The 16,667-nt window shown below is 35.6% G+C and overlaps 1 protein-coding gene across 1 annotated transcript in view; it reads right to left on the minus strand.

The window, feature by feature from the left end:
* TMPRSS15 (transmembrane serine protease 15) overlaps positions 1 to 16,667 on the minus strand; it is a 130,824-nt gene that overhangs the window by 22,493 nt on the left and 91,664 nt on the right. Inside the window, exons 17-19 of the mRNA XM_063113305.1 lie at positions 14,434 to 14,544; positions 12,615 to 12,747; positions 1,762 to 1,857 (exon numbers count right to left, since the gene is read on the minus strand). Of these exons, the coding sequence (XP_062969375.1) occupies positions 1,762 to 1,857; positions 12,615 to 12,747; positions 14,434 to 14,544 (340 nt within the window). The remainder of the gene's footprint in view (positions 1 to 1,761; positions 1,858 to 12,614; positions 12,748 to 14,433; positions 14,545 to 16,667) is intronic.

Here is a 16,667-nt window from a genome sequence, read left to right on the forward strand (position 1 = left end):
TCCAATGACTTATAGGACTACTAATGAAATGGTCCAAAGAATTGAGAGAAAGGTGAGTCTAGTATTGGCAGCTGCATGAATTGTATAACATTTCTAGTTTTATCAGGTGAGACTGCTGATATCACATTGGCTGGCATTTTCCCACTAGTGGGAAATAGTGGTCTGAATCTTGCCTATGCCTTACAATAGGATGAAAATTGGGGATTCGGGTCAATAGGTTTTCATAGTTGGGAGGATCATTTTCTCTGACATACACCTTCTTTACCTATTTCTCATTACAACCACTAGTGCAAGGGTATTTTAGAAGTATTGATTTTCAGAGGGCAATAAACATAATGAAATCCACAAAGCAAATGAATGAATGAATGAATGAATCATATATTTGATTTTCTGCCAACTCAGTATAATGTGGCTAGTTAAGGAAGGGATTAAGAGGACAACGAATTAACTGGCTTGTTGGTGTGATAAAAGCTTAAAATATGTCTATAAATGGTGTCTCTTTCAAAAGACATGAACATACATATAATAGTGACATCACGATTATATGTATAAGGGTAATATTATTGTAATAGGGTAAGATGATACTGGCATTTTTTTGATAAGCATGGAATAACCTAGTTGTGCTCTGAAACACACATATAATTAAGATGAATGGTTTTAAATTTTTTTCCTTTGCTTTTTCTTACTAATTCTTAAATGTCTATAAGACATGAATAGGAAAATTTTTCAACGTTTTCTCCATGTACAGTTGTTCTCAAGATTTCTAGTGGTAATGAAAATATGGACATCTTTATAGAAAGAGAAGCCTGTTTTCTCACTTGCGGATACTTTGCTTCATCCCTGATGAGACTCATAATATCAGTCAAGGCCCAGCAAACATCAATGTAAAACATTCAATTGCAAAATCTTTTCAGTGGTACTAAAAATACTTCTTTACAATTTGTTTTACTTGCTGAGCTTACAGAAATGGTATTTTTTTATGAATAGCTGAATAATTATATAATTTCATTTTTTACCATTAAGTATGTTAGATGAAATACACCAACAATAGCATCTTAAACCCTTGTCTACAGTGATGGCTTCTTTTTGCAGTTATTTTCTTCCCATCTACAGCTGTCCTTTGACGGAACTGTAAAATTCAGAAGCCAGTTTCAACAAAAATCATCATTAACACAAAAAGAGGAAAAATGACACAATCTAAGCTAAAACAGATCTTTGAATACAGGAAGCATGTTTCTTTTTAATACTTTAGTAAAGGCTGCAAAAGTAAACTTAATTTTAAAAGCAAAAGAGAATATGTTGGCAGAACTAGAAGCCTAGACTCCTTCATTTAATATTCACATTCTATCTACTAAGAAAAAGAAAGGAATATCATGTTTTCCCTCTCTTTCTTCTCTTTTGATGGTAACTAATTTGTGCCACTCTCTTTGTTCTGATCAACATTTTTTTCCTATGAGATTTAATTGTTTATGGATCTGACACTAAAAAAGGGTATGGAATTAAAACTTATCAATCCCCATCAGTGTGCCAGACCCTCACATATCAACACCTCAGTTGATCATAGATCTGAGACTTAGGCAATATTCCCATATGAGATCAATTAGATACTGTTTGAGATTATACATAAAGAATAAAACAGGTTAAATAACCTTCAAGATTATGTGGCCAGTTTGTGGTAGCATTCAAATCTGGCTGACCTTGAAAATCTGTTTTCTTTCTAGTTCACGTACAACTAGTCCAAGAACAGATTTCAGGACCCACCTGGGTGTTAGTATTAAGCTGCCATTAGGTGCTGTGTTTAATTTTACAAATGGTCCACCTCCAGTAGAGACGATTGGCTCTGATGAGTTTCCACTCCTAGGAAAGAAAGACATACAGACAAAAGAAAAACACACAGAAAGCCATAAGCTACGCATTTAGTTCTTTAATGTTGTGGATGTTGAAAGAAATTTTGGAATACCATACAAAGAGACTAACATTTAATACAAAACTTTAAATGTTTTGTTATCTGAAAGATGGTGCAAATTGGTAGAATCACTGATAATGATATGTAATGTAATTTTAATTTTTGTGTAATACCTCTAGTCCTTGTTTGCATTCTCATATATTATTTACAAAGTTAAAGTCATTGCATATGTTACTTGACTGTCTGATTTCTTTTTTTCCCATTTGACTTTTCTGTGTTGTCCAATAGTTTCCATAATGACCAATTTGAATGACAATTTCAAAGAATTGCTGCACCATAATATATTAAGCTTTTCTCCTGTCGGGTGTAATTTATCTTTTAAAAAATGCATGTCACCTAAAAACAACATAGGAAAAGAGGATCTTCAGTGTTTGCCTTTCAAAATGTTGCTTTGTTCTAGAAATTGCATTCAATTCTAAGCCTAACAAGCCCCAATTTAAAGCCAGAAGCCATGTGATTGCTCTAAAAGAGGGAGTATGTAGCCTGGACATGTAAGGATCAATTGATAAGCCACCATGGGTTGAAGAGACACTTCTGTGGGACAAAAGACATTTAAGCCCCTTGGCTTTCATTTTCCTGAAAATCTGTTATATCCATGCCCTCAACTGTGAGCCTTAATTGAAGACTTTTAAAAATTTTCCTGACTCTCTTCTTTAGACTCAGCTGGAGACTTTTAGCTTTCAATTCCTAATCTTGTTTTCTGCCTTTTATTTAAAAATATGCCTTCAGTCCTGAAACATCCCGATTCCTCTATCTGCTGCTGACCAGCAGGGAGATGATGGGGTTACTGTGTTCTGGGTTAGCTTGATGGACCCATCCGCTGCCTCTCCAAAAGGGCCAACGCTGACTTTTCTATCTGTGCATAGGATATTTCCAAGGAACATTCTGAACTGAAAGAGTGTTTGTCCCGTAGCTTTCATCCACTGAATAGAGAGCTGGGACAATGCAGGTTCTACCTAACGTCCTAGAATTTAGCATCTTGCACTTTTATCATATAAACAGATGAAAGTAACTTAAGCACACAAAGTCATGACCCTTCCTTTAATAAAGCCTGAAATGGATTTACTAAAGGAAAGACGAGCCCTGTTATTGTTATTGTTAGAGATTAAGCTATTCCCTCCATGTGGGCAGAAGGATCATCTTACTTAAGTATTTATATAAAATGCATGTGCTATAGCCTAGTAAACAAAACAGGCCTGGAGCCCTCAAAGGGCATCAGGGCCTGTATAGAAAATCAGAAATGCTCTAAGTCACGAAGTACTTCACCAATGCAGAATGGTTATATTTAGGGACACACATTTAGGAAAGATGGAATGTGGATCAAGATCTTAGAGGACTTTGAATGTTACCACTGGTGCAGCTTCTGGTAGAATTTACCACACCAATCTCAGCTTTTGAAAATATCAAGGAATGCCTCTCCAATTGAAGAGGCTCTAGTTGTGTTTTCATTGCCTGCAGGCTCCGGAAGCATCATTGGAACTGGTTGATTCGTGACTATCTTGGCTGTCTCTTTTAAAACAGACCCTGAAGGGATACATTAATCTCTCTAGAAATTCAAAACAAAATATGGACAAAAATTAAATTAAAATCTGGCAAAACATCAGAATTACTGAAAAATTGAATTAAGAGAGAATGTATTATACTAAGTTTTGAAAATTATTTATAAATCTTTTTATCCAGCCTATTTATTATACATCTACTGCTGAAATGCACTATGATGGAATTGGTGGGGTTTGTTTTTTTTGACATATACCTATTCTAGAAAAAAGGAAGACTAGAGGCAAATTTCTAAGAATACTGAATATTCAGTAAATGCCAATTGTTCTACCCTGGGATTCTCAAATGCTGTTCCATGATGATGTTTTCACTATCCAGCAGAAAAAACTATGTGTGTGTGTGTGTGTACATATACACACATATATGTACAAATGTATACACACACGAAAGAAGACAAGAAAATATACATAACTTTACATTCTGAGATTATCTATTCTACATTTTTAGTCTCAAACTTAACATAAGAAAACAGATGTAGATATGTTGTCTTGATTTATTTAGAATAGCTGGACAAAATACTCTTTCAGAAAATGTGTAAGAAATTCTCACATAATTAAATTTTTATGCCAAATATTGTTATTGGTAACCTAAAGAATAGTTTAGAGAGACCATAAGTTCATGCAAACATTTTTCCAGGTGTCAGCACTGGATGTTAGAGTTTGGGATTTGAGATGAATTACCTGCATTTTAAATCCTGTCAAGACACATCCTTTTCTAGCCAACACAAATTATTCCAGTTTGTGTTCATAGTAAACAGAATATAAAGCAGCAGCAGCAGTTTACAACAAACTATTTCTTATTTTAAGAAATGACGAGGCAATAAATAATACATTAAAAATGTTCTTGGGAAAATAAAAGATTAACAGCCCTGAGTTAAGTCATCATATACTTTTGAAAGACAAACTATCAGAATTACTGAAAAACTGAATTAAGTGAGAAGGAATTATATCAAGTTCTGCAACTAAAGCACACAATGAAGGCTTTTCCTGTCTCCGTTTCCTTTTCTTGCAAGGGGATTAGTTGTTAATTTTTAAAGAGGCACTCTGTGAAGATTACAACTAGAGTGTGCATTTTCTAAATTCTGAAAATGTTCCAGATCTGTAGATTTAGATAACTCTTATTACACATTTACATAGCTGGTTGAAATCAGTAGAAGTTTGGTATCATATCGAAACATCATATAGAATTACCTTGTTGACAAACTAATGCCTCTAGCAACCTATTTCTAAACCTTTATTATCATTTTTATGGGCTATGCATCCTCAAAGGGCTCCTCTGACTTCAGAAAAACTTTATTTTATGTGAGAAAAGAAGCATATAGATGCAACCATTATTATTTTTGAGGTCATAGATGGAGTATAAAAATATGCTCATAGATGAATTCTAGGGAGAGAAAAAAGGATATCCCAAGGCTACGTGCATGGTATTAAATCTTCTGCCTCTTCTCTCAGGCCCTGCTTAGGATTCTTCTCTTTTGTCTCCCTCCTCAGACTGTATTTGCTGTGATAAGAATTCTCCCCTGAAGCAGGAGCTTAGGTAGGGATGTTTTAAACCTTTGGACACACTAAAGCTAAAAAGAATAATAATGCACACTGCAAATCCTGCAGCCAGGCACTGTAGCTCATTTCACACCCCAAAAGGTTTAAGTAATGAATAGAGCCAGGTGGGATTAGCTTGAAAAGGCTTTTGGAGAAGGATAGGACTTTCTTTTCAGAGTGGAGGGAAAGAAGAGGATTGATCTGGCAAGACAGAAGGTGGGGGAGAGCATTTTTATAGACAGGGGAATGGTGGATGGAAGGGATTCGATGGCAAATCATCTCAGTAGGAAACTCATGGAATGCAGTCATTTAGGTGAACATCGTGACTGAACTGAACACATTTCAAATACAATTGTTTAATCATTTTCCACATTTATAGCAACACACCTACCACTCACATAGCCCAAGCTATGTAGGTAATTCTTAACAAACAGGCAAATATAATTAATTTTAGATTTTCTGGCCTTAACACTTAAAAGCTTATGACACTTACACAGAAGTAAAGAAACGCTAACAAGAAATTATCTTAACCTAATTGATTCTCTACTTTGTACAAGCTACTGCACTAAGAGCAAGAGAGAAATAAATGGGTCACTCTGGCTACTCCTCTCTGTTATCTTACAGATGAATTACTATTAGGAAGGAAACAAACTCCTGGCATCTCCTGCCAAAATCATGGCTGGGAGAAGTGATACTTCTAGGAGATTGTTGAAGAAACAGGCTCTCCATGGACAACATCTTGGACACCTTGGACAACATGATCTTAATCCCTTGTTGTAGACCCTTAACTCATTTCTACTTTCACGTTATTTCCTCAGCTTCTATTGAAGTATTTATTTAATTTTGAGTAGGAGGCATAGGACATCCACATCCACATTTGCTATGAAGTTTTCTCAGATCATACACGTTTTAATGTGTTATTGAATTATAAGGACACACAAGGGTACTCCAAAACGTTCACAGAAAAATAGAATTAAAAGATAACACGTATCTTCCCATGAACGCTTTGAAGATCCCTTGTATGTGCAAAATTTCCTTTAGAATTTAGTGTCAGGTTAAACCTATCCTCTGTATGGACCTGGTAGTATTTATCTTATCTCACAACAAAGGTTATGTGGTTTTTAATGTCTTCCTTTTTGCATGGGATTCCAAGAATTTCAGACATGAAAGCTTTGTTATAAATTTCTCTTGTCCTTACCTGTTTCTGCGTTAGACTACAGAAGCCTCCCCTTCTTCAAATAAGGAGATCTCAGGAAATGGTAAAGGACATTGCTTTGGGGGGAAAACATGCTTTCTGCTGTTTTATGTAACAGATTAAATAGCTATTATGTTGCAGAAAATTATTGGCAGGTGATTCATAAGTGTACCAAAACACAGAAGAGATTTTCTTTCTCTTGTGGTGAATTAATTATATTCAGTAATTTGCTAATCTCTCTAGGATGACAAAATACCAATTAAAAAGTATAAGCCAAAATAGGAGTCAAAAAACAAAGATAATTCTCCCAGAATTGTATTAGTGCAAACAGATGAAATTTCATATAAGTGACCATCTTAATTCCCAATAATATATTTTGAAATATGTAGTGGGAGAAATCAGGAATGAGTTTTCCCAAGTAAAAAATACCAGTCTGTGGTTGGTGAAAACCTAGCCACGGGTATTTTTTAATCTTTTAACGGTATACATCTGATAGAGGTTTTTTAAACCCTCCACTTTTGTTTTCTCTGTGGCAGGAGGTGGGGGCAAGGGAAGTGTTCCAGAAAAAATAAAAATAGGCTAGTGTCAGAATGACAAACTAAGAAACTTCCTGGATTAAGTCAGAGGTGATTCTTTTTTTTTTTTTTTTTTTTTTTTTTTTGTCCTTTTTTGTGACTGCGCTCAGCCAGTGAGCGAACCGGCCATCCCCATATAGGATCCGACCCACGGCGGGAGCGCTGCTGCACTCCCAGCGCCGCACTCTCCCGAGTGAGCCACGGGGTCGGCCCAAGAGGTGATTCTTGATAGAGTGTTTAAACCTAGTTGCAGTAGGAAAAAAAGTTTTGTTGGGTGTGTGTGTGTGTCTGTTTGTCTGTGTGTGTTGCTTTGTTTTGTTTTTTAATATCAGGTGAAATCAAACCACCATAGTTTGGAGACATTTTGTACAGTTTCTACATTTTCTACCAAAACAAGCACGCAAAGAATCACGAGTTCTGTTGTCACGAGAGGACTACTCTGTCAGAATCACCTGGGGCTCTTCAGAGAACTAAGGCCTCTGGGTCTCACTCCAGCCAAGGTCCTTAACCTCTTAGCCTGGTTCTATGGATCCCCTGGTAGTACAAGTTAATCTGTAGGGGGTTTGTAGTTGAATGAGAAATAATTGTCTTTATTTTGACTAATTTCTAGTTGAAATGTAAGCTTTCCTCTGGATACAAATGTAGGTGACTAATCACAGTAGTTTTAGCAGCACCTGTAATATGTCACCAAAACAAACTATAGATATCTTCATATTACATTGCAGTTACTACATACATTTAAAAACATTATATGTTCATCTTTGATATTACAGTCATTTGAATTACCACTATACCTTATTTAATACCTTAATAAACATATATTACCATATCATATTTTTAACATTTTGATAATTATTTTTCCAATGAAATTAATTTCCTTTGTAACTATGTGTATTTTATTTTAGACACTTAGAACTATGAATCTAAGAAGTGGTTGGTAAATTTCCCCAAGCTGCCAGTAGTGTCCATGACACACAAAGTAAGGCTAAGAATACTTACCCTAGATAGTGGTTCTCAAACTTTAGCATGCATCTGAATCACCTGAAGGGCTTATTAAGTCACTGGACACTACTCTAGACTTTTGTATTCAGTCGGTATAAGTTGGGATTCTAGAATTCTCATTTCTGTAAATGAATCTCAGATAATTCAATGCTGCTGTTTTGGTCATAAAATCATGCAGTGAGAACCGCTGACCTAGGCTGTCCTGAATCCTAGTGTCTGGGACTGACACCAGGTGATTCTAATGCATAACCAGATTATACCTCTAACATCTGGTGTAGCTCTTGTATTATAAATCTGTGGTACATTTGCTGTTACTCCTTTGCCTATAGCAGACATAATTACCTAATCACTGTACTACTCCCAACCCTGTTAGATAATGTACCCATTAAAGATTAATTTTAGAAAGTTCTCAAATTACTGTAGTTTATTGTTAATTATTTGCTTCTTAGTTTTTAATCAATGCACTTCAAACCTTAAAATAGGAAAAACATCAGAGCTATAATTTGTAATTCAGTTAAATGATGAGCTTTTTAATTAATTAAACCAACTAAAATAAATTTTTCCCACCATCTTGTCCACAGCTTCCTCCACCCCACTCTACCCTAGTAACATAGCTAAGAATAAAATAAAAAACATCTTTAGAGCTGAAATTTCAAACTAAAAAAAATATATATATATATTATTTAATTGTTTCTGTGTAAAGTTAGCAAATAAAAAGGAATAAAAAGGTACTAGAATCATGAGTTGCTTCACAACAGAAATACATTCTGAGGAATATGTCTTTGGCAATTTTTTTTTTTTTTTTTTTTTGTCTTTTTGTGACCGGCCGTACCGCGCTCAGCCAGTGAGTGCACCGGCCATCCCTATATAGGATCCGAACCCGCGGTGGGAGCACTGCTGTGCTCCCAGCGCTGCACTCTCCCGAGTGCGCCACGGGGTCGGCCCGTCTTTGGCAATTTTGTCACTGCGTGAACACCATAGAGCGTACTTACACAAACCTAGATGGTATAGCCTAGTACACACCTAGACTTTATGTTATAGCCATTATAATCTTATGGAACCACCATCCTATGTTTGCTCAATCATTGAAAAATCATTATGTGGCACATGACTGTAGTTATACCGTGACTACTAATTCCCATATCTTGTCATTGTTGTTTTGTGTTCTGAGTTGTAATAAGTTAAGGCTTTCTGCAAAAAGTTGAATTTTTTTTTTTTTTCTGACCGGTAAGGGGATCGCAACCCTCGGCATGGTGTGGTCCGCACTGGCCATCCCTATATAGGAGCTGAACCTGCGGCCTCGGCATTCCCAGTGCCGCACTCTCCCAAGTGAGCCATGGGGCCGGCCCCAAAGTTGAAAATTTTGAGGCACTAACAGAAAATATGGACAAGAACAGGCGCACTATTTGTCCACCAACTTCTTAAACTAGTATAAAATGCAGATTTTCTGTTTTCCAGGACCCAGTGCTAAATTGTGTAAACAAATTTGTTATGGGCTTTCATAGGAATTTAGATCATTGTGCTCCATTTATTTGAAAGTTATTTTAAAAATGTTTACCCTCTCCTCCCAATATTTTCAAAACACCTCTGCAATAGAAGAGTACTGAAGTAATATAATTTCTTATTAGGGTTTGAGAATGAGAGACTCAACTTGATGTTTCTGATATGTAAAATGAAGGTATCTTGCACAGGACTATAATGGGATTTAAAAATTAACACCAACTCCTCATAGCCTACTTTGTGAGGATACAAATAATTAACTCTATTTCTTAAGACATTAATATCTCTTACGTTCTGTCAGGTTTTACATAGCTGATTACTTTTTCCAGTTTTTAATGGCTTAGCAAGGCAAATCAACTGCATTGTTTTTATATCAGGTTAGTAACAGGGTAGTGCTCTGTTTTAGAAAATATAATTTAAAAAATCAGTACTCTAAGCTTTTTTTTAACATTTATTCTTGCAGCAATACAAAATGTTTTCTTTCATACTTGTACTTTGATCAAAGACGTGAAAATATTATTCAAAGTACTTTTTACTTATGCATGGTATAAATGGCAGAGAATAGAAATGTTTAATATAAAAAAAGAAAAGGCTGATGAAATAGGCCTCACATGATTTACTAGAATCTGTGGGGAATTGCATTTTGTACCCTATCTGCATAAATAGTCTTAAGAGACTACAGTGCCTTTTAAAATAAATTGACTCCTAAATTACTTTCCACTCTACCAAACACATGTCATTTTAGACTCTCTAAGTTCTCTTTCAGTTACCATGCACCAGTCTAGACAAATTCTCATTAAGGCTATAACTTTCTTTCAATTACTAGAGCACTATAGAGACTATTTAATAAGCACAGGCCCAAAGATTAAAGTCTTTGCAGAGACTACTTGACTCATTTTCGAAGAGAGCAAGCACCTGACCTTCATCAAAAATATTGTATCTAAGGCTGTGCGAAGTAGTACTACTTGCCTTCTGCAAAATAAAATATCTAGTTCTTTGTCCCTGTCTTCAGCTGGAAGGACTGTGATTCACAGTAAATGAGGTCAGTGAACTAGAGAGCAAAATCCGTCTGGGGGGGAAAAACACATGTAAATAAATAGTACACAGTTGTGTAGAATTGTCTGCCATCCACTCAGCTCAGGCCATTTTCTAGAAAGCCTTCCCTGACATGCCCAAATTGAGTTAGGTTCTTCTGTAGCACATTGTATTTATCACGTTATATTGTAATTATGTGTCTATTCCCACCACATAAGCGTTTAAAGCAAAAAGCATGTCTTACTCATTCATGGAAAGGACACAATATCATCACTAATGATTACACTTCTGATCCAAAGGTAATCAAAATAATATATTTATATTATGTACTGTTAAACATAATAAAGATATATGTTTCCTTTCCAACACAGTCTGTCATGGAACTGTAGGCATCAGCATTACGTTATCACTTAACATATTTCATTCAAATTCATTGAAAAAACATCTGTCAGAGTAAGATGTTGATAATTTTGACCATTGCAAATGACTCACCTTAACCCCATATATCCTCCAGGAAACAATTTAGTTAAAATTTCCAAAATACAGTTGAAAGAACCTCTATGTTTATAATCATAGGGAGCTGCATAGGAGGGTGATGAATTGGGATATAAAACTCCTGGGCAGTGAAAGCCCAATCCTTCAGGGTATTTGTACACATCAATTGTGGAAACAAGGTCAAGTTACCCTGAGACTCTTTATGTCAGAAAGGCCCTATGTTCCTAAAACTCTAAGTGGGAACTCAATACATTTTTCTATGGTAAAATATCTGTATGTAGTAGTTGGGTACTATCTTGGTATTAGTGTGCAATATAATTCTCCTGGTCTACTAGAAATTAAGCAGTTTTTATGGACTAGGCTGGAGACCTAAACACTGCATGTAGCGTTATTTCGAGTAAATATGTTTTGGGTTCAAAAACAAAACAAAAACACTTTGCAACAAATTTCAAAATCTGTGTGTAGCTTGAAAACTGTTATGGGAACTACTAGTCAGTTATAATGAAGAGCCTCTTACAGGGAAAGCAATCAATTACATTTGGTTTTGCTGAGCTAGGAATAGTTGAGATAACTGCCAAATTCTGAGGATATGTGTGTAGGTATACCTGAATTGCATTCCTTTGTAACTCTCTATCTTTTAGAATAAGTTAGAAAGTCAGTCGCCAGTTCAGGACAGAAAGAAAATAATGATGATTTATAATTGGACAACTTTTGGCATACATTTAAATGTCTAGGCTTATCTATATTTACGTGTATAATATCTATGTGTACATATAAAGAATAATTTGTTGCTTCAGTGAATATTTAGTTAGCACCTATTTTTTGAGACAAGGACTAGTCTAGATGTCAGCATGGATAAAACAGACATGGTTCTTACCCTTATAGAATTCATAGTTTAAAATATGGCAAACAAACTGGTAAATAATATAAGGCTATAAGTGATAAAAGTAACGATATATTTATTCCCAATATGGCTGAGAATCTCCACATCTTCAAAATCATAAATAATACCTAAGAACTGGAATGGTGAGTCAGAGTTGACAAATTGTATGATGTAAAAGAAGTAAATTGTTACTACTTATTACCTTCCATTTTTCACCTCATTACTTTTGAAAGTGATGGAAGATAAAAAATGAATATGGTGAACTTATATATTTGATGTAATATATTGTGATGTTAGACTGTGAGGTATAATAAATTTTTGGTGAATCATTAACTGGAATTTTCAATTGCGTTATCCTTCTTGGGAAAGTCTTAAAATTTTGCATATCCTTTCCCATGACAATTGTACTTCTACAAATTTCCTAAAAGAACTATTGTAAACATGTTGCAAAAATATAGCAAAAGCATATTCTCTACAGTACTCTGTGATTAGTTATGTATACTATAATAAAGCATAAGTGGAATATTTTATTTTTTAACAAATGATAGTATAGAAAAGGTATATAAAAACATGAGAAATACTCATGTAAGTAGACTACACAACAAAGCATAATACTTTATATTTTATAAAACAATATTCACAGAATTTTATAATATTTATATTTTATATTTAAATTTATTAAAAGGCTATTAACAGTGGTTATTATTTGAGGATGAGGTTAATCAAGATATTAATTTTCTTCCTTTTGCTCATGTGTACTTTCTAAATTCATAACCTTTATAAATTTTAAATTTCTTAATAAACCCAAATTGATATCAGTAAAAAAGTTTGGAAATCTCCAAAAAGAGAGCAGAGTAGAATTACTTACCCTAGTCCCAGAAGTTGACAAACCTCATTTGAAATCTGGGTGGTCCAGTTCTCAGCACAAGCTACATGCCATAGGTTCTGGATCCTGAACTGCACCAAACCATTGTTGTTCTTTGTGCCATTGAAAAGACGCACTGAAGAGAGTAGAATGTGGGTTACCAGAGACTGGGGTGCAGAGGAAGTAGGAAGATGTTGGTCAAAGGGTATAAAGTTTTAGTAAGACCAGAAATAAGTTTTCTGACATACGTGGCACAGCATGGTGACTACAGTTAATAATAATGTATTGCATATTTCAAAATTGCTAGGAGAAACAATTTCTAATTTTCTCACCACAGAAAATAATGAATATTGAGGTAATGGGTAAGTTACTTTGCCTGATTTAATCATTCTACATTGTATACATATACCATAACATCACTTTGTATCCTATAATTATATACAATTATAATTTGTCAATTTATAATAAAGTTAAAAAAAAAGCTAACAAACACACACACACACACACACACACAGACATTCCAAAGCGATTAGAACACAGACAGGGTCATTTTGTACTAAGCTGATAAGAGTAAATGATGGCCTCTAAACTAAATGAGCGATGTTCTTAACATTTAGAGTTTTGAGATTGATTGTAGTTTTTCTTAGCATATTGAAAGGCCTAAGTTGAAAAAGATAAACTTGGTAGGCTTAATTTAGCTCTTTTATATAACTATAAAAATGGAAAGGTAGAGATATGCAATTCATTACAGATCAGTACAGCAAATAAACAGAAAATAATGTCATTCATGAAGAGCATATCTTAGAAACTTAGATTGTAAAAAAAGGAAAACTCAAGTTGAGGAACAAATTCAGGCATTTTGCATCCCCACTTTCTAGTCCAGAAGCTATTTTCTGTACATTTGCTCTTTTGCTGTTTGGTTTTCCTCACCTTTCCCATCATCTTACAACCATTTTGGGTAGAATATTAAGATTATTAGTGGCTAGGAAGGGACTGGACAAGGAAAACCTCAGGAATGGTAGTTTTACCTATGAACAATAGGTACCATTTTGTAGTTATTGTTCACATTTGTTTCCTATTATGAGAAGAGGACATTGACTTTAGACTTAGACAGACTTAGGGTCCAACCAGCTCCAGCTCTTACTTAGGAATGTGATCTTTGGCAGACATGTAATTTACCCAAGTGTCAGTTTCCACATGGCTAAAATAGAGCTAATTCTTATTACAGGATTGTTTTACAGCACTTAGTTACTGCGCGTGGCACATAGTATATAAGCATTAAATATTTGCTTAGAAATAAAAATAAAACATAGTAAAATAATCCATTTCTGATACTGTTATAGCAATCTGGAAGGGAGGATTGACTGAAAACTCAGCAAGGCAGTAGGAGGAGTAAATACGGAAGAACTGATAATGCAAAGAACCAAGTTTAGGAAAGTCAGTTATAAGTGAGCATGTAGGTGCTTCTGTACATAGACAATGAACAGAAGTTAGTAGTCAATGAGAACATTGCTCCAGTGCCTGGCTGGGACTGTTGTCTCTCTCTGGTATTTTATGCTTTCTGTCTGAATACAGGTTGTCCTAGACTTACAGTTGTTAAATGTAGCCAAATATAAACAAGTGAAAAACAGAGACCTGCATGTTAACATTTCTTCTAACCAGAATGAGGACAGAGGTGCAGAAATAACTGGGAGATGTTCATACCCCAAAAGCATCAAAACACATCCTAATTAACACGTGCAATTAGTCTTCCTTTCACATTTGTAAAGTCTAAAGGTAAAGGCCAAAGTGATAAAAGTATTTTTCTAAAAATAAGACATACCACAATGTGCTTCGTCTGAGGCGTCCTCACAGTGTGGGTGGCTGTCACAGAGATTCTCCAGCGGGATACACTCTCCATTTTCACACTGAAAATTGTCTTCCTTGCAGGGCTCTACAGGAAAAGAATGTTTATCATACAGGATAAATAAATTACAAATAGGTAATTTTGGAGTACCCATTTTATTTGTGCTGCCTTAAAGATCAGCTCTTTGCCAGAGCACATGGTGGAGCAAGCTTTGATACCAAACTAGATCATACACTCACTTGCTCAGAATGCCTCAGAAATAATGTCAAAGCCATAGATGTGACTTGAAAAGAGTATGGAGGAAACCTCAGCTATCTCCTTTAGAGCAGAACTTGGGAAGTTCCAAGTGATGGCTGACAGATTTTCGAAACAGCCCTTCCTCATAATCTCTGTTAGTGTCTCTCCAATAAATTACCCCCACCCCAAATGAACATACAAGCAACAAACACTGGAATATTACTCAAGCATAGACAGGTCCCCTGGCTTCACCATCCCAATGATACCTCCAAGCCTTTATAATAAAGAAATGTGGAAGCTGTCCTCTGATGGGACCAAAGTTGTACTGGCTTGGAAACAGTGGGTTCAATTAAAGCTTGGTCAGATGGGAAAGAGTAGTCAGAAACAAGTGGAAACCCCACAGTAGGAGTATTGTGAAAGGAAGCTGGGGATGCAGCTGTGTTGGAAGCATGGGGATGACCTTGGCACATGGAGAGGCAGGAGGAAATTGAAGAGGCTGGACAAAGAAAGAACTGGGTAGATCTGGAGGCAGTTAGTGGCTGTTTCCAGAGTTTGAGTTGTGCGAAAAGAAGCCTATTGGAAATATTCATTATATAGAGGAAGTGGGTGCTGCTGTTTCCTGGAACTGTTTGGTCTTGAAGCATTCTGCCTCAAGAAAGCCCTCCTATCACTGGGAGAGGGAAGTTTTCTTCTCTCAAGTTGCTTTCTGATTATGGCTTAGAAGAAACAGCTACATACTGAAAAGATACCAGGACCTCTGTTGAGGACCACGTGGCATTTGGATCCCCTGATAATGGAGATGGTGGTTGGTATGGAGAGGCTTAATGTCTTATCCCCTACAGGGCGAATGGACAAATCATAAAGGGGAAGCAAAAGGACTTGATAGAGATAAGAAACAGCGAAACTTGCATTTTGAAATCTAATAGCAAATATTATTCAATATAATAATATAATCATTATTTTGCTTTGAAGTAGTCTCAATTCAAGTTAAATTAATTTCAAAAACAAATTGTAATAATCTCCATGGAGGCTTGCTCATTTCATGATGACCAAATGTAATGGGGCTTGAAATAAATCATCCCTGTTGTTTCAGAATTTAGGTGGTACACTCAGATCTGAGAGCACTGATAAATACTATTACACTCTCAGGAGAGGTACTAAGTATAGCCATACAATACTTACGAGAAAAAAAAAACTGGTTTAGCAACTATCATACCCATCACCTATTTCCAGCTATTAAAAAAAAAAAAAAAAGGATTGGAGTTTTTCCTAAAAAACATCTCAGTAGGGTCCTTGAGGGAGAGTGTTTCATGTAGGGGGACGGAGGATGGTGTCATCCAGCAAACCAAGTGTGGGATGCCCTAAGAGAACCAATTTATACTAGGCTGCAGAAAGAAGTGTGGCCAGCATCCCACTCTCCATTCCCACTCTTCGGCTGCTAGTTTATTACACTTTATTACACTGCAATAAAAATAAATTTTTTCAAGGGCCTCAAAACTAGTGCAAAACCTAAATTTTTTCAGGTTTTTTTCACCTGCAACCCTAGGATGAAACAGATTTTAAATTATAACTCTGGGACACACACCAATGTGGGTGTGCAACTAAGTTAAAATTTACCATTGTTCTGTTTTTCTGTTCTGTTCCATCCCATCCCATCCCAATCCATTTCATTCTATTCCATTCCAACAAGGAATGCTGGTCAGAACCCAATAAATTGATTTCATTACCAACTTTTTGAAAAATACCAGATTAAACTGAAGTATTGTAAAAAAAATTCATGTAAAGTGGTGAGTTTAGTTTCCTAAAGCTCGTGGGCAGATGGCTGTGTAAAGACTGGTGATCAAATACCTATAAAATAAATTTAGAAGTCAAAAAGTTGACCATGTGGACGCTTGGACGATAATGGGATGACAGATGCTTGTCAGGGCAAGCAGGCTCCAGCACAAAGGCGTTGAGGAGTGGATTTTGGGAGT

The sequence above is a fragment of the Cynocephalus volans genome, chromosome 1 (genome assembly GCF_027409185.1).
Source record: "Cynocephalus volans isolate mCynVol1 chromosome 1, mCynVol1.pri, whole genome shotgun sequence".
Taxonomy (NCBI): domain Eukaryota; kingdom Metazoa; phylum Chordata; class Mammalia; order Dermoptera; family Cynocephalidae; genus Cynocephalus; species Cynocephalus volans.